This window comes from Mugil cephalus, chromosome 15 (assembly GCF_022458985.1).
Source record: "Mugil cephalus isolate CIBA_MC_2020 chromosome 15, CIBA_Mcephalus_1.1, whole genome shotgun sequence".
Lineage (NCBI taxonomy): Eukaryota > Metazoa > Chordata > Actinopteri > Mugiliformes > Mugilidae > Mugil > Mugil cephalus.
This window is the reverse complement of record NC_061784.1, coordinates 6,375,688-6,399,589: the sequence shown is the minus strand read 5'-3', so window position 1 is coordinate 6,399,589 and position 23,902 is coordinate 6,375,688. Positions and strand designations below refer to the sequence as shown.

At 41.2% G+C, this 23,902-nt stretch overlaps 3 protein-coding genes across 4 annotated transcripts; 2 read left to right on the top strand and 1 right to left on the bottom strand.

Moving 5' to 3' along the window:
• Positions 1-225: 225 nt before the first annotated feature.
• On the bottom strand, positions 226-12,053 carry LOC125021259 (unconventional myosin-XIX). Its single transcript, XM_047607242.1, has 24 exons — positions 11,685-12,053; positions 10,531-10,678; positions 9,372-9,520; positions 9,084-9,197; positions 8,336-8,468; positions 8,158-8,227; positions 7,963-8,065; positions 7,773-7,869; positions 7,588-7,664; positions 7,332-7,422; positions 6,971-7,136; positions 6,720-6,793; positions 6,513-6,634; positions 6,188-6,301; positions 5,252-5,428; positions 5,035-5,172; positions 4,466-4,573; positions 4,277-4,347; positions 4,120-4,193; positions 2,780-2,922; positions 2,431-2,560; positions 2,088-2,173; positions 1,671-1,994; positions 226-1,572 (listed from the first exon to the last, which is right to left on the bottom strand). Exons 1-24 carry the CDS (start codon positions 11,742-11,744, stop codon positions 1,459-1,461), a joined length of 2,883 nt encoding a protein of 960 aa, XP_047463198.1. The 5' UTR covers positions 11,745-12,053; the 3' UTR covers positions 226-1,458.
• Positions 12,054-12,214: 161 nt separating this feature from the next.
• Positions 12,215-15,936, top strand: pigw (phosphatidylinositol glycan anchor biosynthesis, class W). 2 transcript variants are annotated; one of them, XM_047607244.1, is made up of 2 exons: positions 12,215-12,507; positions 12,871-15,936. In XM_047607244.1, exon 2 carries the CDS (start codon positions 12,874-12,876, stop codon positions 14,365-14,367), a length of 1,494 nt encoding a protein of 497 aa, XP_047463200.1. In that variant the 5' UTR covers positions 12,215-12,507; positions 12,871-12,873; the 3' UTR covers positions 14,368-15,936. The 2 variants fall into 2 exon arrangements, with proteins under 2 accessions (XP_047463200.1, XP_047463199.1); XM_047607243.1 differs by having other exon boundaries at positions 12,215-12,610.
• Positions 15,937-15,997: 61 nt separating this feature from the next.
• ggnbp2 (gametogenetin binding protein 2) lies at positions 15,998-23,647 on the top strand. The gene is made up of 14 exons (XM_047607996.1): positions 15,998-16,111; positions 16,909-17,039; positions 17,301-17,381; positions 17,481-17,734; positions 18,041-18,139; positions 19,724-19,837; positions 19,920-20,129; positions 20,246-20,420; positions 20,505-20,693; positions 20,807-20,945; positions 21,051-21,176; positions 21,281-21,429; positions 21,514-21,726; positions 22,886-23,647. Exons 2-14 carry the CDS (start codon positions 16,947-16,949, stop codon positions 23,087-23,089), a joined length of 2,046 nt encoding a protein of 681 aa, XP_047463952.1. The 5' UTR covers positions 15,998-16,111; positions 16,909-16,946; the 3' UTR covers positions 23,090-23,647.
• Positions 23,648-23,902: the final 255 nt, after the last annotated feature.

Genomic DNA, 23,902 nt, shown 5'->3' with positions numbered 1-23,902 from the left:
CACACACAGAAGTGCCTATTTAAACCCCAACTCACCAGTTACACAGACTTTTAGATCTTAAGAAGCTTCCTGAATGGGTGTTGAAACGTTGAAGAAACTCTATATGTTAAGTTGCCCACATTTTAGCATTTTTTTAAATTTACAGTGTAGTTAAACATAGTGTTAATAATGCCCCATCACATTCAAACAGGGTTTATGTTGTTAAAAAAACATTCATACATTCAATTATTTTTGACACAAATATTTATTTTAACAAACTGTCATTTAACTATTAATATAAATCAAGTTTGGATTCAATGATCCCTTGGTACCACTGACAAAACCTAGTGTTAAGAACACTAGAGTCCCTGAAGGTAACATGTTGGATCAAAAAACACAAGTGTAAAGTTAAATGCATAATTTTTGTTAAAACTAAACATCATAAAGGTTTGTTTTCCCACACAAACACTGTAGTGTAAAAAGACTTTGGTCATGCTGTACAGTACTTGAATTGCTTTGGATGAAAGCCAACACAAATTCGTCGTTTCGTCAGTTATCTCGTTGGTGTATATGTTACAAAATACAATTTACAAAAGCAGCAATTTGAATAAACCCAGGTTTGTCCTTTCCTGGTTTTACACTAGTTATGCTATATTGTCTATCTCTTGCTGTATGTCAGCAAGTGCGTGCTTTAATGTGCAATACGTGCATTGCATGTGCAATATTTGCTTAGTTATCATTATCCCTGCATCAAACACACTAGTAAATGCTGGATTTTAACATCTAAAGTCATATGTGCATCTGAATCACCACTGTTTTTACACCCGGATTTAATATATGAAATCACGTATAAATAATCAACTAAGTAAATACATTTACCAACAGTTCATTTCTGATTTGAGTGTAGCTTTTAAAAAGAAAGGCACTCCTCACAAGGCCCAATACGTCAGCAATCACACGTCCTCTGCTTTTAAGGTGCTAAGACTGTGCCACATATTATTTCACTTGTACAAAGATTTCTTTTATATAGGACTCTGTCTGTCTTGTCTTAGAGGGACTGCAATATAAACACGACTCACATCTGTCTCATTGTTTTCTATATGTGGGACACTTGGCACATAAATGGCTTTAAAAAAAAATAACACCTGGCCTGTCTCACACCTAGTGAGACATTATTTCTGGAAGATCTAAAGGATTCAAGATGAGCGTTGTCTCCAGATATGTCAACACTGCATTAAAGGTCTTACCTGACCTCCTGTTACAACATTGTTAAGCAACGTTGCAGACCTTTGGTAATCTCTGCATCCTTACTGAAGACATGTATTTCGACACTGTTTAGTAGTCTAATTCAGATACAAAAAATGCAAGGTGACAGTGTAAAATACAAAGTTTGTTCCCTCTGTGTCATATTATAAAAATGTAGCTTTACAGTTACTGCCCCTCTTTGGCAAATTATCTTTTACCTGTGATTTTTTTTTTTTACAAAGTTTTCTCTAGCAGGATCTCATTGAAGCCTGTCACTTCTTTCTTGAGGTCTGGGTGCCTGTCAGCATAGAGAAGTGGAGATCTCTGGCAGTGCAGCTTTACAGATCCCTGCGCAAAAAAAAAAAAAAAACGAAAAAACAATCAAGAATCTTAACTGAACAAAAAAATGAAGAGATGCAACAGAACACATGCGGGTGTGAACTCACTTTGGGTTGAGCTCGTATGGAGGCGAGCTCCTGCGTGCGCTGGTTGGTCTTCACCTTGTACTGTCCTCTCCTTGACGGCAGGTTGACGGAGGCCATCACAGACATCATCTTCTGGAAGCCCGTGGCTGTCAAAGACACGGTGATGGACGGGGCGGAGGCCAGGGCCAGGCCCATGGGCCACCCTCGCACCGTGACGGGCTCCTGGATAGTGGAGAGCTGCACCGAGCCGCGCTCCCTGACAACGGCGTTCAGTGCCGGCGGCTCCTCTTCCTCGAGGTCCTTCGCGTCGTCCAGCTCTGCCTCGGCCAGGGATTTCAACATGGCCTGTTGAAAGAATAAAGCAGTAATTCCGACGCTGCTCACGAAGTCCACGTGAAGAACAAGCAAGAAAACATAAAGCGTTGTTTAAAATCTCACCTTCCAGCTCCTCCAGGTGTTCTGGATGACTGCAGCTGCTCTGTTCCATCTTTGGACCTGCCTCCTGACCAGCCAGGACCGCACCACTGAAGACACAATGTCAACCAAACACTTTAATTCTGTGCAGTTTGCTTATACACCGTCATTCTGAAGAAGAATTAAAAGAACATCTGCCGTGAACAGTTAATCAGTTGTGGATCTGTATCTGAAAGGTGTGCGTACAGACTCCACCAGCTGGTCCCTGTTGGCCAGACAGTCAGGTCAAAGCCAGCACACTCACACAGGGGGAGGGAGCGAGCGCCATACAGCTCTGTGGTACCTGGTCAGGGCATTAAAGGTTTACCTGCTTGGATCAATGTGGCGGACTGCCGGTGGGCGTGGCGTCTGCGCCGTTGGTACCGCAGCCAGCAGCACTGAACGGTGAAGGCACACTGAGACAGGATCCTCTTCCTCTGATCCTCCAGCAAATCTAGCTGTGAGATGAGACAAGCAGGTCAGCCATCCCAAAAAAAGATTACAGTCCTCAAGTGCCTCGAGTAAACGCACCAAACTCTACATGACCAAAGCAGAAGATTTAGTAGTTTGCACTGTGTACTACATTTAGAAACCATTTTCCAAGCAGGCCTTTACTAAGTTACACCCCTCAAATCAAGCACGGGAAAGTCCATACTGTACATGCATAAATGACTCACCATCGCCTGGGTGAGAAAAACTTTAGTCCTTCCACAGTGCACCAGTGAATTGTGCTTTTCTCTGGAATACTGCTGCTGTAACGCCACGCTGAGGAGCTTGTCCGCCTCTTGCTGAAGATTGTCATCGCTGTCAGCCTCCAAATCTAGGGCAGAGATGCGACCAGGATTTAGATTACACGAAACACTGGAGACATAATTCATGTATTAGATGAGCAACGCTCAGCTGCTGATTCAGATTTACCACAGAGAAGCTGTTTGACAGCGGTTAACGGTGGATAAAGTGTGACAGCAAAGACAAATCAACAGCACAGCTTCCACAGTCACTGACACGATCACTGTGAATTCAGTGCAACTTCAAGGCTTAATAACATGCACAAGAAGACACATGAAATGTGGTGGAGCTCTAGCTACACACGTGGCAGCGTTCAGGGTTAATGCTTGAACATTAAAACACAAAGAATGACACAATAGCAACAGTACAGCTAACCTCAGCAGACCCACGATAACTATGTTCACGTTCAAGCTGACGTTAAGCAGATATAATGTTTAACATGTTGACATGTTGATTAGAGTGTGACTGATAGCTGAGCCATACTCATATATTGGTCAGTTATAAGTCATCAGCTTCATGTGATCTCAGAAATATCGAGAAACTGAAGTACAAAGACAGTAAGACGTGGTTGGAAACAACATCACCAATCTGCTCCCTGATTATTTTTGAACCGTCTTGCCTGTTTCTTTCTTGCAGTGATCATACAATAAATTATTACTGGATTTTTAACACCCCAGTGTCAATACTGGTAAATAACCTGAGCTTATTAAAGCTGAAGCTGATGTTACTTGTTCTTTTTTGCATGTAACTGGTGATAAAACTACAATTTTGAAAATCACAATTCTGAACTCATGGTGATGCAACAGGAAATTTCATCACAGCTCATCCTAAAGGGAAATATAAATGTCCATATTAGACTCCATGGCAATCCGTTCAATAGTCGCTAGCATGCTAAACAGCACTTGAACAGTGTGTTTAAAGTGAACGCGAATGCATGCGATAACCAACACGTAGTGGAGAAACATGCGATGCAGGCTCTGATAGTCAGACATGCATTTACCTGGAAAGTTCATGAGAAGTTGTAAATTTTGTTAGAAAGTCCTGTTTTTTATACACCGAATTGAAAAGTCCCAAGAACCCAGAGAAGTGAGGATCACATTTACTAAGAGGGCTAATGAAGTAAAGGAGGAGTAAACCAGCAGACCTGAAGAGAGGAAATAAAATCACTGTTTGTCGGTAAACATGCCACAACTGACCGTAAACTGTTTTAGTGTCACGATGTACTTACCAACACTGTGTCTTCCTGACGGTGAATATTTTGAAATGGCTCCGTAACGTTGCAAGAAGCTTTTAAAAGGAATTCTGTGTAAAAAAGGATAATATGTCAGCAAAAGAAACTAAACAAGAAATTAAAATGAAAAGTCAACAAAGGAAAAACCTTTCACCTTATTGGAAAGCCAGCAGCACTAATATGAATGGTCTCCACTATACCGCAGGCCTCCAACTGCATGATGACCTGACAATACACAAGAAGTAACCATTCAAATCTTTTGATCCGGTAATATTAGAAAGCTTATCGTTGTCATCGTGGAGTATAATCAGAACAGTAACAAATGGGTCAGTAGAACGTCTACCTCCTCCTTCTTGAAGGTCAGCGGCTTGCAGTCAGGGTTGGGTTTGATGCAGCGAGTGTAGTGAGGGGTTGTGGTGTGGAGGATCTTCATCAGGTTCTCTAGTGAGTTCTGCAATCACACGTCAACATCAGCACTTTGTAACAGTTTAGGGGTCGTGTCTAGTTGAGGAGTGCAAATAACAGTTACAGCTACACCAAAATCGAGGTTTCCATAAAGCTTCTTATTTTTTCCTACAAAGTACTTAACTATGCCACATATAAATATACCACGGCTGGTTGTATGTATTTATCCTGTTATACATGAACAACAACAAACAAAGTAAAAAACTATTAAAAAAGGTTCCATCATGCATGACTAGGTTCAACAGAGGGCACCTTACTACAACCAAAAGGCTCCATTTGATGACATGGTTTCACCCGTATCTAGGCAACACAATAGTCTTATAGGAGCATGTCACTATTTTGACCATTACAATTTCCATGACTAAATCCTCTCAGGATGAATGAACCAGTACACTGACATGATACCCTAATATAATCCTGTTGACAAAGGCTTGCGTTGGCTCCTACCTTGAACTTGGAAACCACAGTGACTCTACTGAGGCCCCTGGTTGTCGTGTTCTCTGCCTCCTTGTCAGTGAAGATGTGGTGAAGCAGGTGGTTGTCAGACTTTTCAAGCAGGCCGATGAGCTCTGGAGGCACCGGGTCCTAAAAAACAACGTCCAGTAGAAGATGTTTGGATGGGTCTGGTGTCAACCTATTTGACCAGTTTAAACGTTTTCCTCACCTTGTTTTTCTCCATCATGCCCTCTATGAGGTAGCTGACTTTGCCAGCATAATGGGCGACAGTGAAGTGTGGCACTTTGCTGAACTTGTCCCAGCTGATGTTGGTGTTATCACAGAGCTCCTTCTCCAAACGAACCCTGAACGTTTTCGCGTCTGAAGCTCGATTAAGGCGACTCTCCTGGAGAGCACATATGTAAAAAGAAACATAATATCAGCTTACTGGAAATATTTAACAATGCATTTATCAATGTAAATATTAACCTATATAGTCCATCCACATGATCAAAGACAGGAAGGAGAATGATTATGCCAAATATGTTTAAAATCAATCCATCAATTCTAACTGTTCTTTTGAAACATGTCAGATTACCACTTACTTAGACAAAGGTGTGTAGTTTGTTTCTTGTTGTATATCTGTTATAAAGATCTGACATACAGAAGATGTAATTCTTTTGCTTTTGTCTCCATATTACTACTGAGATGGTGGAAATCAAGAACAATCCTCCATATTACGAGGAAATTATGCTGTTGTAAAAAACATTTTCCTAATCAGATGAAGCCCCAGAGAGACAGATCTGACAGAGAAGGGATCATTATTCAGCAACAATTTATTCAAGATTGCACAAAAGCAATGTTCTTTACGATTTTCTTGTTCCTACTATTAGTTCGTAGCCTGAAAGCCAGAGTGACTTCCTTCACCTACAAATGTTTTGCAGAAGAAATTTAGTCTGGGGTCCCTCCTTTGGGAACAGATAATTCTGGCGGACCAGTGGAATTCTTTGGGCGAGATTGATGCAGTGATGAACAGCGACACATAGGTTGAAACATCATGCCCCATAATAAACTCCAGATGACGTGTTACTAGGCTAATTATTTAGCGTAGTTCCAATTATTTAAATCGAATTGCATTTTAACGTGTGTGAATCTTGCTGAATACCTCATTCAGGAGAGAAAACACGCTGACAGGGCTTCCCTCTATGAGATCCAGGCAGCTCTGGTTGTCCTGGTACTTGACAAAGGACCACTTCAGCCCCTCCGACACATATTCCTCCTGATAGAAACAGAAATAAAAAATAAATAGTCAAATACAAAATCCATTTTCTTCACATCACGAACAAGTCAACACATATTTTCCAAAAAATGAAGAAGGCTCCTGACTGCCTGAGGCCTGGATATTGACACAATCAGGGGGAGGTTACCATCAGAGACAGCGCCGCTCTGCTGAGACCTCTGCATGGAAACTGAAAGCTGAGAGACTTTACCTGCTGAGCTTTGAGATAATGGGCCACAAAGTGCTGCTGGAGTTTCTCGTTGGCGTAGTTGATGCAGAGCTGCTCCAGGTTATTGGTCTTGAAACACTCGAAGCCGTACACATCCAGAACTCCTGGAGATCACAGAGGAGAGGACTGTGTGAGCTTGTGTCAAGAAACGTTACATTCAGCGCTGACAAAGCGAATCACACTTTTTACCAATGAAGTTGCACCACGTGGATTTGTCCGCACATATGCTGTTGTTGATGAATGTAACCAGCCATTCAAATAACCTGGCAGAAAAAGTGAAATGCTTATTACAATGATGAGCAGACACATGTTCATGTTTTCCTGTAATCAAAAATGCACGTCCACAGTCACGGGACAAAAACAAGCTCCTGCATCATCCCCCATTGAAACATAACACGAAGATGTCTGTGTTATTTGGTGATGGAAACTGTTCTACTTACTGGGCGTAAATGACTTTGGCCAGGCAGTCTCTCCTCATGCTGCACTCGGCCTGGGGACAGGGCTTGAGCACGCTTTGCTTGCCAGCCTTCAGAGTCCTCACCCTTAAACACGTCTGAAGCTCGTCAGCAGGGACACCCAGCAGCTCAGCGGCCCTCTGCAAGAAGTCTGAAACACAGACAGACGGGAGACGCATCATGTGTTTGTTGACAGTTGCGGTCACTGAGAAGAGTGACGTCATGGAAATTGTTCAATCCAGCATGAAACCACAGCAACCACATGCAGAATAAACCCATGAGACATCACCCACTGGACGTAATCAGAAACAACGGATCAAACATCTAATAATGTCACATCGAGTACCTTTGGACTGATCATCAACGTGACAGGGTTGGGATTCGTCCGTTGAAGAAGAGAAACTCACGTTCCCCAGCTGCAGAATCCCTGCTAAGATCTGTAGTACAAAAAAAGATAACTCACTGTGTCTATGAAATGTATAGTATTCATCAATATCTTCTCCTATGAATATATAACTCATAGCTGTTGTAACAACTGTGTTCTTATTACATTAAGTGTTTCTAATGGTGATTAATGTTAAGGAGAAGAAGAATGACCGTACCCTAAATATTTGTTCTTGTCTCTCTGCATCGATGCCCAGGTGAACCATTGCCTCCACGGTCTCATGAAAACAATCCTCTGTAAAACATTACATGGTTAAATGTTGCTTGTAAATAAATCAAAAATGAATAAGAACTATAAATATAGATTCAAGAAGTGCCTTAATACACATAAATGGACACCAACCCTCGATGTTTTTTTCAGAATTTGGCAGCCACACATAACACTGGTCCTGATACATCATCCACTCCTTTCTCTGCTCATCTCTGGCCCCTTTCATCATCTGAAACGCAGCAGTTAAGCATTCAGATCTCCATGCACACTAATGATAAAATGAATAACATATGACCTTATCGGTGTTGGCCTCTTAACTCACCTGATAAAAGATGTGGAAGTTCCGCTCATTGGCTGGTTGGCAGGCCACCCTGGTCTTCTCCAGCAAGTACGTTTGAACTGACGCTCCGACCAACAGCTGACACCTTCACGTAAAAATTAGAAACTGATTAAACAGACCAACACCTTTAAAACATTTTAAAGGTGTCATTGTATCGATTGGTGAGTGTGCACGTGCCTGTCCAGCTGCAGTTGGATGTACTTTCCAAAGCGACTGCTGTTGTTGTTCCGTAACGTGCAGGCATTGCCTGGATAAACAGATAGGCAGATAAACAGATAGGCAGAAAGACAGACATACAGGTGAGTGACTGTTTGTAATTTTCAAACTGACAAAGCAATGTAATCAGTTTTCGTACCAAAAGCTTCCATTATAGGGTTGGAGTCCAGCACTCTCCTCTCTATCCTCTCCACTGTGTCCTGACTCTTCTCCACTGAGGAGGCAGCCGCCACGGTGGCGTAGTATTTCATCAGGCAGCGAGATGTCCATGTCTAGAAAGACACAAGTTATCAATAAACTATCAGTGATAGGAAATCTGTTTTACAGGTTCATGCATTCAGGAACAATTTCTCAGAGCAACTTAAATGAGTATATTCACAAACTAGTCACTATTGTGGTATCACCCTGCATGCTAACTATTTTCCTTTTTTTTTCTTTTTCTAATATGGTGATTACTTGTTTATTTTTTTCCCAGTAGTTCAAATCCCAGATATTTACAGTAATATATGACAGAGAAAAACAGCTCCAATGACAAAGTGGAACCAGAGATAGTTTCTGAAATCAACAAATCAGTGATAAATAATCAATTGAATGAGCACACAGTGTTATGGTGATATAAGAGAAATCAAAAGCTGAAACTAGAAACAATTAATGCTGCTGCTGGAGGGGAATCCATATATGTTGAACTGCAATGAACAACAACTATAAATAACTTTCAGTTAAAGAAAAACATAGGCTTAAAATTGTTGAAGCAAACCAGTTCACTAAGTGATTAATCTCCACATACTAGTCAACGCATAGTTTTACTCTTAAACTGACATTCTTCAGTCTTTTTGTTGTTGCAGCTTTACTTCATTCTTTTAGAATAACTCACTATATAGATTTACCTTTCCTGCACCACTCTCACCGCTGACCACCAGCGACTGGTTCACTGGCTCCAGCTGACCCTTAACGTTCCTGTAGGCCTCTTCTGCCACAATAAAGATATGTGGTTTGAACTCCTGTTGACAAGAACATACAGACTTCTTAATGAGATCGTCATGCTAAATCGCATGAATGCACCCTGCAGGGAATGTCCAGTCCACATCACTTCCACCACTATCCATCTTTCTCCACCATAGTGAAAACATACTGAGAAATACAAATACATGCATGAATTACAGTGACAGTTGTACCTGGGGCTGAGGAGCGCAGTGATACTCCTTCATCACATCCAGAGTGTAGAGGTCAGGAATGGGCTGAAAGGGGTTGAGAGCCACCAGGGTGCAGCCAGCATGGGTGTAAAACACCTTCACGCTGTACCTGGCCTGCAGGCATTTCAGCACTGCCAGGGAAAACAACAGGAAATATGATTAGGTATTAACAGGAACAAAATGGCAAGTTAAAATGTAAGAGATGATAATCACTAAATCATCACAGTGCAACGTCAATGACTAATCACTAGTGAGACTCAAACTGTTTTAATAATTGTAGAATTTAAACATGTACATCAGCAACTACGCTTACGTGACAAAGAAAAAGCTATGATGTGATCATCTATAAAACGTCCCTGATAATATGAAATAACATGATACATAAAAGATGCCAATGCAACATAATCACAGCTATTCATAGTTTAGAAATAGTTTACTTACTCTGACCTCTGCTGTTAATAAACAGTATTGTTGTTTTTTCCTGTCATTAACAGCACCTCACAACCTCATGACAAACACTAATGCAGTCTTAGTCAGTACCAATACAGCTACACTTTTACGTCAAAATATATTGAAACTATGTCGAATGAATATTCACTTCTATGTAAATTTATGATCAACGCAAGAAACCTAGAATGAATATTATCAGTGCTTGGAAGCATGTGTCTGTCAACAAAGTGAATCAGGTTCTGTCATTTGATTGAAACTTGCTCTCCTTCCTTGTTCACCCTGCAGCATTCCAGTATCACAGCAATCATTCATGCATTAATATTTATTCTTTATCATCCCTTCAGAGTTTATCTTGATTTGAGTAAATAACAATCCAAGGTGACACATGCTCTCCCAGGCCAGCACACTTAAATTTATATGAGAATATCAGTCTGGTAACACGAGATTTGGATTTCATTAAGGCAGGTGTTTCAACCAATACAGAGAAAAAATGCCTCTGTATCTAAAACTGGATAGTCCTACGAACAATCAGAGCCATTTAGCTACAAACTAGTTCAACTCCACGGCGCTCAGGTGATGTGTACAAATATATTGCTGTTACTTTTTGTCCATCTTTAGCCACTCTTTTTTTGTGTCAGAAATGCTATGACCCTAAACTAATAGATGAAATGATTGTAAGCTTTATTTGTACCTGTTGTTGGGGTCACTGGGTTGACTTTGGTGAGGTCATCATAAGTATGGAGCTGGTCTTCATCAGTGAGGAAGGCCAGAATATCTCCCTCCAGTGAGTCATTTAGGGACAGGTGAGGAGAATGGACTTTCTCAATGAATCTCTTCACCTGTGTGGATGAGTTAAAACGTGAGTTGAACACACACAACCGATGTTAGATTTGACATATCAATGGACATGCTAAAAATAGTCCCCAAACTGCGGTGATGTTCTGATGTAACACAGATTATCATATTAAGGACATCGTGTCTTATATCAGAGACAAACATGGCAGCTGCTATAGTTGTTTTTTGCAGAATGACTTATCGCTTAGAGTCAGGCCTCATGCATTCATTAATGGATTCAGTCACAGCTTCAAACTGACAAATGGCGGAGTCCACATTGTCCTGCCAAGATTACATGGCCTGGACCTGCAGTCTGTCAGCAGTCCTAAATTTGTGCAGACACGTTTAATCCAGCAGCAGGTAGCCTACATCCCGTCATTCTATAAGGCCATTTCAACCCATGTGAATAATCTTAATGTCATTAATTTAATACCGGCACGACTAATACCCTGAGTACACAACATACTGTGACGCGTAGCTCCTATACACTGGCCGTCACAGCAGACTCTTTGTTACAGTGAGATTGTACCTCTCTCTTGTTTTCTTACCAAACTTCATTCAAAAATCTGGCAAATAGTGTACGAAGTGGTACTTAGCCTGAGTATACAGCTTTGTGTAAATATTAGGATCCTCGGAAAACATTCAGACATTGAACTGTCACAACATGCAACAACTGAACAATCCTGAATCAAGTCTCTCCGTATGGAGGACACATGTTGCCATATTATTTTAAGTCTGGCGTCATACACTACACATTTCTATTTTGCGCAATAAACGTCGTATTACGGCGTTGTTGTGTCGTCACAGGTACATATGACGCCTTTAAATACTTTACAAAGCGTTTGAATACGAACCAACCAATCAGAGATGTGGCAGGTCCAGGCTGATAACGGTTCTACAGGTCAAGATAAACTTCTCACTGACTCTTATGTTATAAAAACCCAAATGGAAAAAATGATGAAGCACCGGTAAAGTAAACTGCGGACGGGTCTTCCCCGGGTCCTAACTTACCGTCGCCCCTCCATTTCTGTAACCAGCTTTCACGTTTGGTGGGTCGTCCGCAGAACTCATTGGTTTACCGTAATTATCTTTATCTGTCTTAAAAGTCAGAGTAACAACTTTGAGAAGAATTAATTCAAGTTAAAGTGAGCCGCCATTTAAGACTGAACACTGGAAAAATGGTATTTCCATTAGTGTCTGGAACTCCTCAAGGACGACGTCCCGTGCCTGCCCTGTCCTGTCTGACTGCCTCCCTCCCTGCTCCCAAACCACCGCACATTTATTCCCGCCCTCTTCCCGATGCTTCCAATGGCAAAGCTGTAACTCTGTTTCTTGTAAATAGTCGATGCTAAAACTTGCCCCAAAACATGATTAATGTTGTCGTTATATTATAATAAAGAGCTATTATTTAACTGTCTAATTTGACTTAAAACTAAAAACGACACTATATATAGTTTCCATGTTGCACAACCCATCACTTTTCTCATTGATGGTATGAGTTAGTGTTAGTTAGTAGTGGTTTTGTACTTATATATATATTCATAATATTTCAATATAATAATAATGTAATACTATATTGTAATATTGTATTTGTATTTTATAATACAATCGTTTTTAAACGTTCATCTCCTGGTTATGCTGGAAGTTTTCAGGAATCCGAGTAGTCGCGAATGCGTCATGGGTCCCAACACGGAAATGAGCGAAGGCGCTGTGTTGTTACAGGCATGGTGGATGACTGGGTTAGGCTCGGGACATTCAGCAAGCCTTATAGCAATGCTGTAAAACAGGTATTCTTGTGATCCTGCACTCCCCACACCGAACACACAAACCCGTGGTAAGTGGACACACGACTGCGCTCGTAACATTGGCAGAGGACGTAAGGATCACAGAACTCAATTGACTCCTCTCGTGGTGTGTGCTGGTGTAATCCTTTTTGGGTAAGCTCTAATGGAAAGTAAAATCCGTCCAGATGCGTAGCTTCCGTTGTTGTTATTTAGTAATTTTAGTAATGATAAGGCCTAAAAAGTCTGCTTTTACTCCAAATCAACACATCAGGATTTGATTTACTGTCGCAAAACGTTCTGCATTTGAAAGTGTGATGATATCACTATGAAACACCTGCTATTACTCTGTTCCATGCATTTGTCTCTTCATACAGTCACAGTTTGTAGCAAATAATGAATTGTAATGTTTGCAGGACATGGCTCAGAAGGAACTGAAGCAAGCATTTGTGAGTAATCTCAATGGGACCAGCCTGGAGGAGGTGGCGCTGGGCACATTTCTCAACCCAGCATGCATCATCATCAGAGGACTCATATTGGTCCGCTACTATCAGGCCAAAGGGACCCTACCCCTGCCACTTCCACACATTTCTCACTTACTTCTAGACATCTGTGTGCTCATTCTTCCCCTCATCCTGTCGTGCACCGTGCTGAGCAGCGTTCTTCACCTGTTCACGTTGAGCCTCAACCTTGTTTCTGCTTGTGCGTTTTTTTTTGTCTGCCATGCCAGCAAACATCCTTCTGCTCGGCACCCACAAAATACTATCAGCACCTTCCTTCAGAGTCACGTTCAATTCAACCAGGTTCCCTTTGTGACTCTCTTTAGAGTGTTTGTAAATGTGAAAACAGCCATCAGCATTCTTGCCGTAGACTTTAATGTCTTCCCAAGGCGATATGCTAAATCAGAAACCTACGGGACAGGTATTATGGACATTGGAGTTGGAGCTTATGTCTTTGCAAATGCCCTCGTATGCCCAGAGGCACGGAGGAAGCACGTCTCAGGATCCAAGATGAGTCATATCACAAAGCAGCTTCTGTCTGTCTGGCCCCTACTTGCTCTTGGCATGGCAAGGCTAGTGAGCGTCAAAATGACCGGCTACCATGAGCATGTGACAGAATATGGAGTCCACTGGAATTTCTTCTTCACTCTAGCCATCGTCAGAATTGTGGCTTCAATGATTTTGCTTGTTTTACCAGCTAACCGGATGTGGTTGGTTGCCCTGCTGATGAGTGGATTCTATCAGTTCAGTCTCGAGACAACAGATCTGAAGGCTTTCATCATCCACAACAACGAGAGAGAGAAGGACTTTCTGCACGCTAACAAGGAAGGCTTATTCTCTATAGTGGGATATGTAGCCATTTACCTGAGTGGAGTTCAAGTTGGATATTATGTGATGCAACAAAGATCTAATGTTAGAGAGTGGCTCAAAGCACTTTTTTACCTGTTGTTGGGAACTTCGGTCATGTACATTGCTCTGGTCGTCTGTCAGACCCTCGTGGAACCGGTGTCTCGCCGCATGGCTAATTTACCTTTCGTTATCTGGACTGTGGCTCAGTCTTTGTTTTATATGTGCTGCCTTGGTTTAGCTGATATTGTTTTGCTGTTCGCTAAAAAAACTTCCGGCTGCAAATTTGTACCTACATCGTGGAATCTGTATAACAAACAATCAGAATGTGACAAAGACAAAAAGAGAGGTGAAATAGAAGGCCACTGCCTCATCCAGGCCGTCAGCAGGAATCAGTTGTTGTTTTTTCTTCTTGCGAATTTGATGACAGGACTGACCAACTCAGTCGTGGACACCCTCAGTTGTAGTAGTATGTTTTCGGTGTGTGTTTTGCTGTTGTACATGTTCATAAATTGCTCTGTGATATCTGCTTTACATCTCTGTGGTATTACAGTAAAATTCTGGTAACATTTGCATTTGTAAATCTGCAATGTTCATTTGTGTAATTTCAGGGACTTTGGGACTGGGAATTTTAAATGTTATGGGAAGATGGATCTGAAGATAATTTATGTATAAAACAATGAAAGTACAGAAAGTACAAATGAACAAAAATCTCACATAATGTTTCTGAATGAGTAAAGGACTTAAATTGACAGTGGGACTCAACTGTTATGTTTTGTCTGTGTTGTTTGAAGCAGCAATCTCAAAGATTTCAGTCACAATTGATTTGGCAACACATACAGTTACTGGTTGTAACAGTAAATGCAGGTTAATACTACACGGAAGAGCATCAGAAGGCAGCACAACAAATTATTGTAATTTTAGTAAATACGCCAAGCAATAGTTGGCCTGAGAAACAGAATCTCTCACCACAGACATTCATAAAAATGAAAATGCATAAATACTACTATATTTTCATCACCATTGTTTTACCTTATTGGGTGATGTTACATTAACAAAGCTCTGTTTAAATAAATCTAACAGAATGGCCTTTGTTGTTTATTAATGCATCCTACTTATATTGTCTCAGCCTTCCAAAGAACAATGCCTGGTTTGTGGGCCACACAGTGGGTCTACAGCTGACATTATTGATGTAATACAGCTTTGAAGTTATGCAGCAATTGAACAGTATCCGTAATGTCTCTGCCTCTACTCTTCTGTTGATCTGTATAATTTGTACATCCATTGTCTTTTTATAATCTCTTGTTTTAGTTCCTCCTCTGAAAGTTCCACTCAAGTGTTAGCGATTGGTGAAGACTATACTATCATCTTTACATAATATAATAATTTTGTCACTGTGCATTGCAATTATAAACTGTTCCCCACCACATCAACCTGAACGTAGAACTCTATAGTTAAAACACAAACCTCATTACTTTAAATAAAGAGGTGCAAATCCTTAGTTATATTTGTGTGTCACTAAACTTATTTTCATTCTCAAATATCTATACATACACAGACACAAAACTGCTGACAATCAAACAGATTATCAGTCTTCTGCAGGAAGACAATCGCACACTCACAACATTTCAGAGTCGGGCTTGTCCTAAGCTGTACTTTGTGTACATTATTTACTTTTTCTCTGTACATTTTTTTTCTAAGGGTGTTCATACTTCTCAGAAGTGTTTTATTTAATTGTCTGTGTGTGCCATTTAAGCCAAGAGTCTGTGAAATTTGTTCTTTTAATAACAACGAAGGCCATCACAAACAATGAAAGTCACCCACTCAATGCTTTAGAGGTTTTCGGGAAAAGCTTGCACAGTAAGAGCGCTCATTCTTCCAAACTGCAAGACAGAGGGGTACACAGGAGGCCTTTTTTGCCTGCAGACATAAGGTTTTTGAACAATCTGTAGTTTTTTTCCCAGGCGTGCAATTGTTTTTTATCCCTAATACTGTATTTCTGTGTTTGTTTATTTATTCTTATGTATGATATGCTGTATAGGCTGCTTGCTGATTTTACTGTGATAATGTGAAGTATTGCTGCTGTAACCCTACAAATTTCTTTTCAAGGATTAATAAAGTATCTCGAATCCTGAATAAAGACTCTTTATCCTTCTTGGTCTATATGGCGCCCCCTAGATGCCAAACGCAGCCGTACGTCACCTCCTACGTACATAGGGCAAAGGTTAAATCAGTGGTGAAGATTCCGCCACCGTAGCAGCTCCACTCACTGTCACACTTGTTTGTTTTTAAGGAGAACTTTCTCAACAGGGTGAGGAAAAGTCACTACTGGTTTTACGCTAATGTTACTTTCTTTCCCCGATGCGGCAGAATACGGCGAATGTTTTTTAAACGCATGTGAGAACGGCTGCGGAAAGTGACACTCGCTACGTAGCCAGTCACCTAGTTGAACTTTTATCCGAGCGAGCTAGCGTTAGCTAATAGGACAGCGACGCTAACGAGTAATGTAGCCAAGTTTTCTCTCGTCGACCCGCTGCATTTAACCGATGTCAACGTTGCCACATATTTAGCGTTTGTTAAGATGTTATAAACCTCTGTGTATAGTAATCGCATGTGGACTGTGCACATAGAAGACACCTACCGGCTTCCTCAAATTCTACAGTTGCAGTGGCAAATTAGCTAGCAGGCTAACTGGCTAGTCTCCTTATCCAGCCTAGCAGGCTGACATGAGCGTCGTGAAACCACTCGTCATAACTTAAATGTTTTATTAGCAAAAACGCACTCAACTAAATTTGATAAACCTAATTCCACTTTGCCATTTAAGCTTTTCCATTCCCATGGTGTTTTGCTAATACAGCTGCTGCTTCCAATCTGGGTCAAGACAACTTCCTGAACCCGTGTTTTGTAACGTCATCACATATGTTGTTTCTTTCCCTAAACGAGTGATGTTTTAAAATGCGTTTCGGTGTCAGACTGTCTGTGAAATAGATTCCGTGCGTGTGACAGTACGAGGTGGTGGTTATTAACCCACAGACCTGCAGTAAATTAGCATTAGCCCGGTGTAGCCCGTGCTCATGTCACATTTAGTCTCCTCTGTGCACCGTGCAGGTGAGCTGCTCCGACCACTAACCGACCTGGAAGAAGTGATGGCACGCCTGGTAGCAGTATGCAGGGAAGGGGAAGAGGACTACCCGTTTCTAGCACGACAGATTCCTCTGTATATCGACGATACACTGACGGTATGTAAGCTTTTCCCCGTAAGTGAGTGTGCAACCACAAGGACAATGTCTGTGACGTGGTTACTGTTACAACACCAGCCCACAGTTGCCCACAATCAAACTTTTTGATGGAAGATATGATGTGGACTGTTAACCAAAAAGACAGTCCTAACTCTGATTATGATTGTGTCTCAGTGTCATGGTTATTCTCAGTGACACGTTTGCAGTGTGAATGAAATCTTTGTTGGCGTGCATAAACTGTAGTGTGTTACTTCTTGTCAGATGGTGATGGAGTTCTCTGACAGCGTAATGGATGTTGACGCCCATGAAATAAACACTTCACAATGGAAACAGTTCTCTGAGGTGAGGAGTTTCAGCTTTAAATGTTAAAAACAGCCTGTAAACTGCGCTTCCTGTGACTTGTTCACAAAGTGGTGACAGATGTGACCCTCTGGCCCTTAGTATCACTCCAAGCTGAAGCAGCAGGACCTGAATATCGCCCTGATGGTGACATCCAGGGAGGTGTACGGTGCATTATCTCAGCTGGTGCCATGTGTCGGCTGCAGACGAAGCGTGGAGCGCCTCTTCTCACATTTGGTGGAATCAGGGAACCCAGCCCTGGAGCCCCTCACAGTGAAACCCACGGGCATGCTCTCTGTCACCAAGGCCTGTGTGGCAGACGTGAAGAAGCTCTACACCCTCTTCTACGTCCATGGGTAAGCAGATCGACCCAAATGAATTATGTTGAGACAAAAACATCACAAAATGGGATGACTGTAAAAAGTGTGTCAGGTTTTGTTGAGGTACTACACATAGGTAATGATCTGTAACTGCTGCTTGTCCACCCTTTTCTTATTTAATATGCTTTATAAGTACTAAAGATTAAACACAGTTTCTGTGGTATCTCATATACTGAGACTTGGTCAGACAAAGAAAGCTGGTCTTTATATTAACTCTTGAAAATATGTATATCCAATTATTTTTATTTAACATTATTATTATATTTGTGTTTTTATTTACAGGTCAAAGCTTAATGACATGATTGATGCGATTCCAAAAAGTAAAAAGAACAAGCGCTGCCAGTTACACTCCTTAGACACGCACAAACCTAAGCCTTTGGGGTGAGTAATGTGTCTGTTCTCTTTCATTTATTTCATTTATTCATCATTTCAGTTGTTGCTTTTCAAACTAAATATGCGTCCTTTTGTTAGAAATGAAATGTTCACTTAAAGGAGACCGTTGTTGCAGCTCAGGCGTCATCACTTGCCGGTTTCTTTCTGTTTCCCTGTACAGTTGATAGTAAACAGAGTAACATAGTAAAGTTTTCAGCATTAGAGAACATTATTAATGGGGATAATTAAATGAGGGAGTTATCATTTCTGCACCGCGAGGAGAAAAACCAAGGATTCGGTTCAGCAACTTTAGAGTGTAGCCCGGTTGCACACTTGCCATGTAATCATGATATCACCGTGAATGAGAAAACATTTCTCACTATGTGACCACAATGTGTGTTTTTCTTTTAATCAGAGCACACTCCTACAATTAAGATGGTTTATTTAACTTGTACACTTAGTGTTTTCTATTGAAGAAAGTCCACAGATATACTGATATTTCCCCACTTGCAATCAGTTACCAGCAATCAGGCATAACGTTATTACCACCTGCCTAATATTGTGTAGATCTCCCTTGTGCCTCCAAAACTGTTGTGACAAACCAGGAAATGGACATGGTCCTTCTGAGGGTATCCTGTGGTGTCTGGCTACAGAATGTTGTTAGTGGGGGGTGTTTAGGTCCTATGGGTTGAGGGGAACGATCTCTGTGGATCATCACACAGATATTTGATCAGTTTGGGATCTTGTGAACTTGGAGGCCAGGTCAACACCTTGTGCTGTTTTTCATGTTTTTTTTTTTTGTTTTTTTTTTTAAGCTTTTGTAAACGGTTTTTGTGTGTGTCTGCGTCAGGTTGCATCCAGCAGGAGATGGCTGCTGCCATCAAGGAGGGTCATTGTTATCGGGTGGGGGTGTCTGGTCTTGTCTGGTCTAGATGGGTGGTACATGTCTAAGTAACATCCACATGAATACCAGGTCCAAAGGTTTCCCAGCAGAACACTGAATTGTCACAAGATGATCAATGTTATTTGCTTCTACGGTCAGGGGTTTTAATGTTGTGACTGATCGGTGTATATTGTTCTAATTAAATAGTAAAGAACTTTAATCTAGTTTGTATTTAAATTTGGGAAAACAAAATAAATCAATTTATTGGTGTGCATACTAGTTCCATACTTCCAGCTAGAAATGATGGTGTTATGCTTTGCTTAGAGACATTTAGCAGCAGTAGCAGAAGTTACCAGATAGTGTTTAAGTGTCACAAACATAAAGGGGTGTAATATAGCTTAAGAGCCAGATGTTCTTCATCAAGGAATTGGTTGTGACCAAAGCCGAGCTGAAGTAAGAGTGAATATTGGAATTAGGTTTTCCAGCTGGCATGGAATTTGACTCCCTAATAATAATGTTGCTTTGTTCCTTCTGGATGTGCAAATATGCAGGTGTTTGCAATTTATTTCTTCACATCAGCACAAATGCTTTTTTTCAGTGCGGTGTACGCAGCTTATTTCTGCTGTTTCCTTGTGGCCAAAACATTATGTTTAAGTGATGATAATTGTGCTTTGTGATGACATTTCCCCAATAATAATTGTATGTTTCAGGGGAAGCTGGATGGATGTGTGGGAGCTGATGTCTCAGGAATGCAGGGATGAAGTGGTCCTCATTGATAGTGCCTGTCTCCTCGAGACACTGGAGACGTACTTACGTAAACACAGGTGGGATTCGTAGAATACGTTTCCTCCTTAAAACCTGTAATCATAATAGAAAATTCATCATGTGTTTCTTTTTTGTTTACAGGTTTTGTACAGACTGTAAGAGCAAAGTTCTAAGGGCGTATAATATCTTGATCGGGGAGGTGGACTGCAGTAAAGAGAAGGGGTACTGTGCTGCCTTGTATGAGGGACTATGCTGTTGCCCCCATGAACGCCACATCCATGTGTGCTGTGAAACCGACTTCATCGCTCACCTCCTTGGCAGGGCAGAGCCGGAGTTCGCAGGCGGCTATGAGTAAGCCAGACTTCAAATCACGAATGCTACAGCAGCCACTGATGAATTCAGAACATGCTATGTTCCCTTTAATGTATTTATAAAGTCGGTTAATGATCGAATTCTTGTTTTCGTAGACGCAGAGAGAGACATGCGAAGACCATTGACATCGCACAAGAGGAAGTCCTGACCTGTCTGGGCATTCACCTCTATGAGCGGCTGCACAGAATCTGGCAGAAACTACGAGCGGAGGAGCAGACCTGGCAGATTTTGTTCCATTTGGGAATTGACGCATTACGCAAAAGCTTCGAGGTACATGCTACTATATGCTCTGCCTTCATCAGATAATAAATTCCTTATAGCTGTGTGATAACGCGTTTATCACCGTGCTCCTAGATGGCGGTGGAGAAGATGCAGGGGATCAGTCGTCTCGAGCAGTTCGTCGAGGAGTTGTCTGAGGAGGAGAGAGCCAAAGAGCTGAAGCAGGAGAAAAAGAGGCAAAAGCGGAAAAATCGACGCAAGAACAAATGTGGCTTTCACATATCTGAACAGGACGGAGAGGACAAGGAGAAAAATCTGGACGAGGTAATCTGCCTATAACCATGAGAATCTGTAACATGAGGCTGCGCTTTCACAATGTTTAAGATGTCTGTGTCATTGTGCCTGAATTTCACTCTCGTCATTTTGCTGTGTTGCAGGGTTCTCTTGAGTCCGTGGAGAGAAGTTGCAAGGCTTGTGGTAGCCACGATGAGGAGGAGGAGGAGGAGGCTGGCTGTGAAGAAGGCGTCGCCACCAGTGGCAACACGTCCTGTAGTTGTCCAGACAACACCAAACAGGGTAAAATGAACAAATAAACATCAACACAAGCTAGGAGGGAACTGCATTAGTAAGGCAGGACAAATTATGAGCTAGGGTGAATAACGTTCTCGTTTATTTTTCCAGGTTTGTCCTCTCACAGTAATGTCAGCGACTTTGGCTACTCATCAAGCATGGAAGGCAGCGAGATGGGATCACGAGAAGGCTCCGACGTCGCTTGCTCTGAAGGACTATGCAACCATGATGAAGCAGGTCAGGGTTGAGCAGCTCTATATGATATGATATTTTCAATATCTTCATAGTTTTTTTTGTTTTGGTGTGTTTTTGTCTCACAGTTTTTCATTTTCCATTTGAAGGAGATGAGCCAAATGTGCACGACTGCGCTGAAGACAAGGAGGAGGATGGAACAGATAGTTGCTTGGACAGCTGGCCACAGTCCGAAGACAACACTCAATGCAAGAGTAAAAAAAAGAAAAGGAAGGGCAAGGGTTTCTGCCTCAGTCAGGTGAGAGAACAAACTGGAGAATTCGCACGTCGTATGCAGAGTGTCTGGTGACTCGGTTCAATTAACACATGGTCACATCCACAGGGACAGAAAGCTGAATGTTTTATGTCAGATGGGAGCGCCACAGGCCACAGTCCATCATTAACGCACCCTTGCAGAACCAAAGAAATCTACTCCTCCTTATGTGGAGAGAAGTTTGCCAGCATTACACTACAGTTACCGTGGAAAGGACATCAAAAGAACCTCAGCTGCCGTGCGAGGGCACCAGATGCCAACATAAGTCTCGTAGAACTTCTGGTAAGTCAGATACGTGTTTGAAAATAGACCTTTCTCGTGGCAGACAATTTGACTTCTTACAGCAGGAGATGAAAAGTAACAAATAATAACATTAGTGATGGTAACTTTATTTAATTTTGCCTGCAAACCATGCTAGTGAGACATTATGCACGGTGGTGTTGTCCTGAAACCAACACACTTACAGCAACATTAGCACCACAGAAATGGCTTTTTCACTGGCTCTAAATTAAGTTCCTGGGAACCTTTCAGCAGAAGCACTGAAGTACCCATTTAATTTCATTCTCCATTTTAAAAGTCTAGCTGTATTTGCGGTTTAAGCTCTGTTTTGCAGGTTCTGTATCTGCTGTGCTACTGCTGCTTGTCTCTTTACTGGTATTGACTCAGTGTATCACAAATATGGATGTCTGTCTGTTTCTGTATTCGTCATCATTGTTACATAATCTTTTTAATTACTGGACCAAAGCAGGTTTTTGCACAGGAATTAGGTTTTAGATATGTCACTTGACTAATTTGCCTAATCTGCACATGTCTTTAGGCTGCATTGTAAACGCAGACAGCCAGTGGTCTGAAGGGACCTTTTTGATTTTTTTTGGTGGAAACACATAAAAGTGTCTGCTGTTAGCAAGGTCTCTAGTTAGCGAAGGTTAGTGTTCTTTATTAAACTGCATTTCACTTCAAAATCTCCATGAAACGACCTGTGATTCAAGGTCCCTCAAGATTCTACTAATACACTATTCGTTTCTTATAAAAACAGAAATGTAGGAAGGTCGTCCTCTCCTGAAAAGCTCTGTCTGCTCTGATCAGTCATATCCTATGGCGTGGGCATGCACATTAATGTCAAAGCTGAGAGCTCCATCTGGCAGTGCTGCTTGGGAAGGATAAACACAGTAAGGGAGGGAAATAAAAAAGAAAAAAAAAATCAAAGTACTTCATTGGATGCAGAATTGCTCCTGATAAAGGATTAGCCATCAATATTTCATCCTCCAGGAAATTAGAAACACTATTACAGACTACATAACACTAACAAGAACCACCGACAAAATAACTACTAGCATAGTGACAAATAGTGTAAGACATGTCATATAAACGGACATGGTCCTAAGGATGAATATAATTCTGTGTTTTACTTAATCACTGCTTGGTTGTGTTCTGAAAACAGGATGATTCAGAAGTGACTTCAGATGAAGAGAATGGCCTGACGGAGGATGAAATCCAGGCGTTTTTAGAAAGAAACCAGTCATTCTACGACAACCGCCACCAGTATCGACAGCTCCTGAAAGACAAGTTCACCAATTACTGCCGTGCCACCAAGCGGAGCAAGCCAGTCTGTGGAAAGTGGTTCGCCACAAACAGTGTCAACTAAGTGCACTAATGACATCTGAGGAAAACACTCACGACCACTGCTGCAGCGTTGTTAGAAAAGATGAATTTCTGGAGTACCTTTGGTGTCTTGTTCTTGTCATTTCTCCTTTAAAGTAAATGTGATTTTTCTCTTTGTCACTTCTCTCTGTCTTTTCCTCTCTGGCACTTCCATCTCGTTTCTTGGCCACTTTCTTACCTGTAGTCGTTCTCTTTGACCAAGCCTAGCTGTTTGTTGTGGGTCTCCTGTAGAGTTTTTGGGTAAGAGCACAGTGGAATTAATAATCATGCTTTGCAAGCTGTGACAGTAGGGATACATTTTAGCAGTCTTATTTTACGTTAATTTTTTTTTTATTATTATCATTTTTGTTTTTCTATGTTGTTTCTCTTTGGTGACACTTCAGTGTAGTAATAAAGGTTATACCATTATATGTGTACAGAAATTCTGAACATAAAGATTTTACAGAGAATAAGCATACATTTGTAATAAGGATTTGGGTGTGATGTTAAGAGCGCAATGTGCAAAATTTACTAAATAAAGAATATTTATTAATATGCATTATATATTTGTTGATGCTTTGTCCCATAAGAGTTTGTGTATAATTTGACATTAGAGCAGGGGTGACGTTCAGCCCAGTTTGAGCTCAAGGGGGCCAGACTAGTAACACAATACACGATTAACCTATATATGAAATGACAAACTTTTCCCTTTTTTTTTTTTTTTAGTTCAAAGAAGTACATTATGAAAGTGTTTACATTTCTTGAAAAAAAAAAAATCATTTATGTGGAGTTCTATGTCTCAGTGTTGTGTTATGTC

Coding starts and splice junctions, on each gene's coding strand:
- LOC125021259 (XM_047607242.1), bottom strand. CDS start 11,744: ATGAGTTCTGCGGACGACCCACCAAACGTGAAAGCTGGTTACAGAAAT. Junction 10,679..11,684: donor ACAGAAATGGAGGGGCGACG/GTAAGTTAGGAC, acceptor TCATCCACACAG/GTGAAGAGATTCATTGAGAA. Junction 8,228..8,335: donor CCCTATAATGGAAGCTTTTG/GTACGAAAACTG, acceptor CTGTTTATCCAG/GCAATGCCTGCACGTTACGG.
- pigw (XM_047607244.1), top strand. CDS start 12,874: ATGGCTCAGAAGGAACTGAAGCAAGCATTTGTGAGTAATCTCAATGGG.
- ggnbp2 (XM_047607996.1), top strand. CDS start 16,947: ATGGCACGCCTGGTAGCAGTATGCAGGGAAGGGGAAGAGGACTACCCG. Junction 19,838..19,919: donor ACGTACTTACGTAAACACAG/GTGGGATTCGTA, acceptor TTTTGTTTACAG/GTTTTGTACAGACTGTAAGA. Junction 21,727..22,885: donor TAAGTCTCGTAGAACTTCTG/GTAAGTCAGATA, acceptor TTCTGAAAACAG/GATGATTCAGAAGTGACTTC.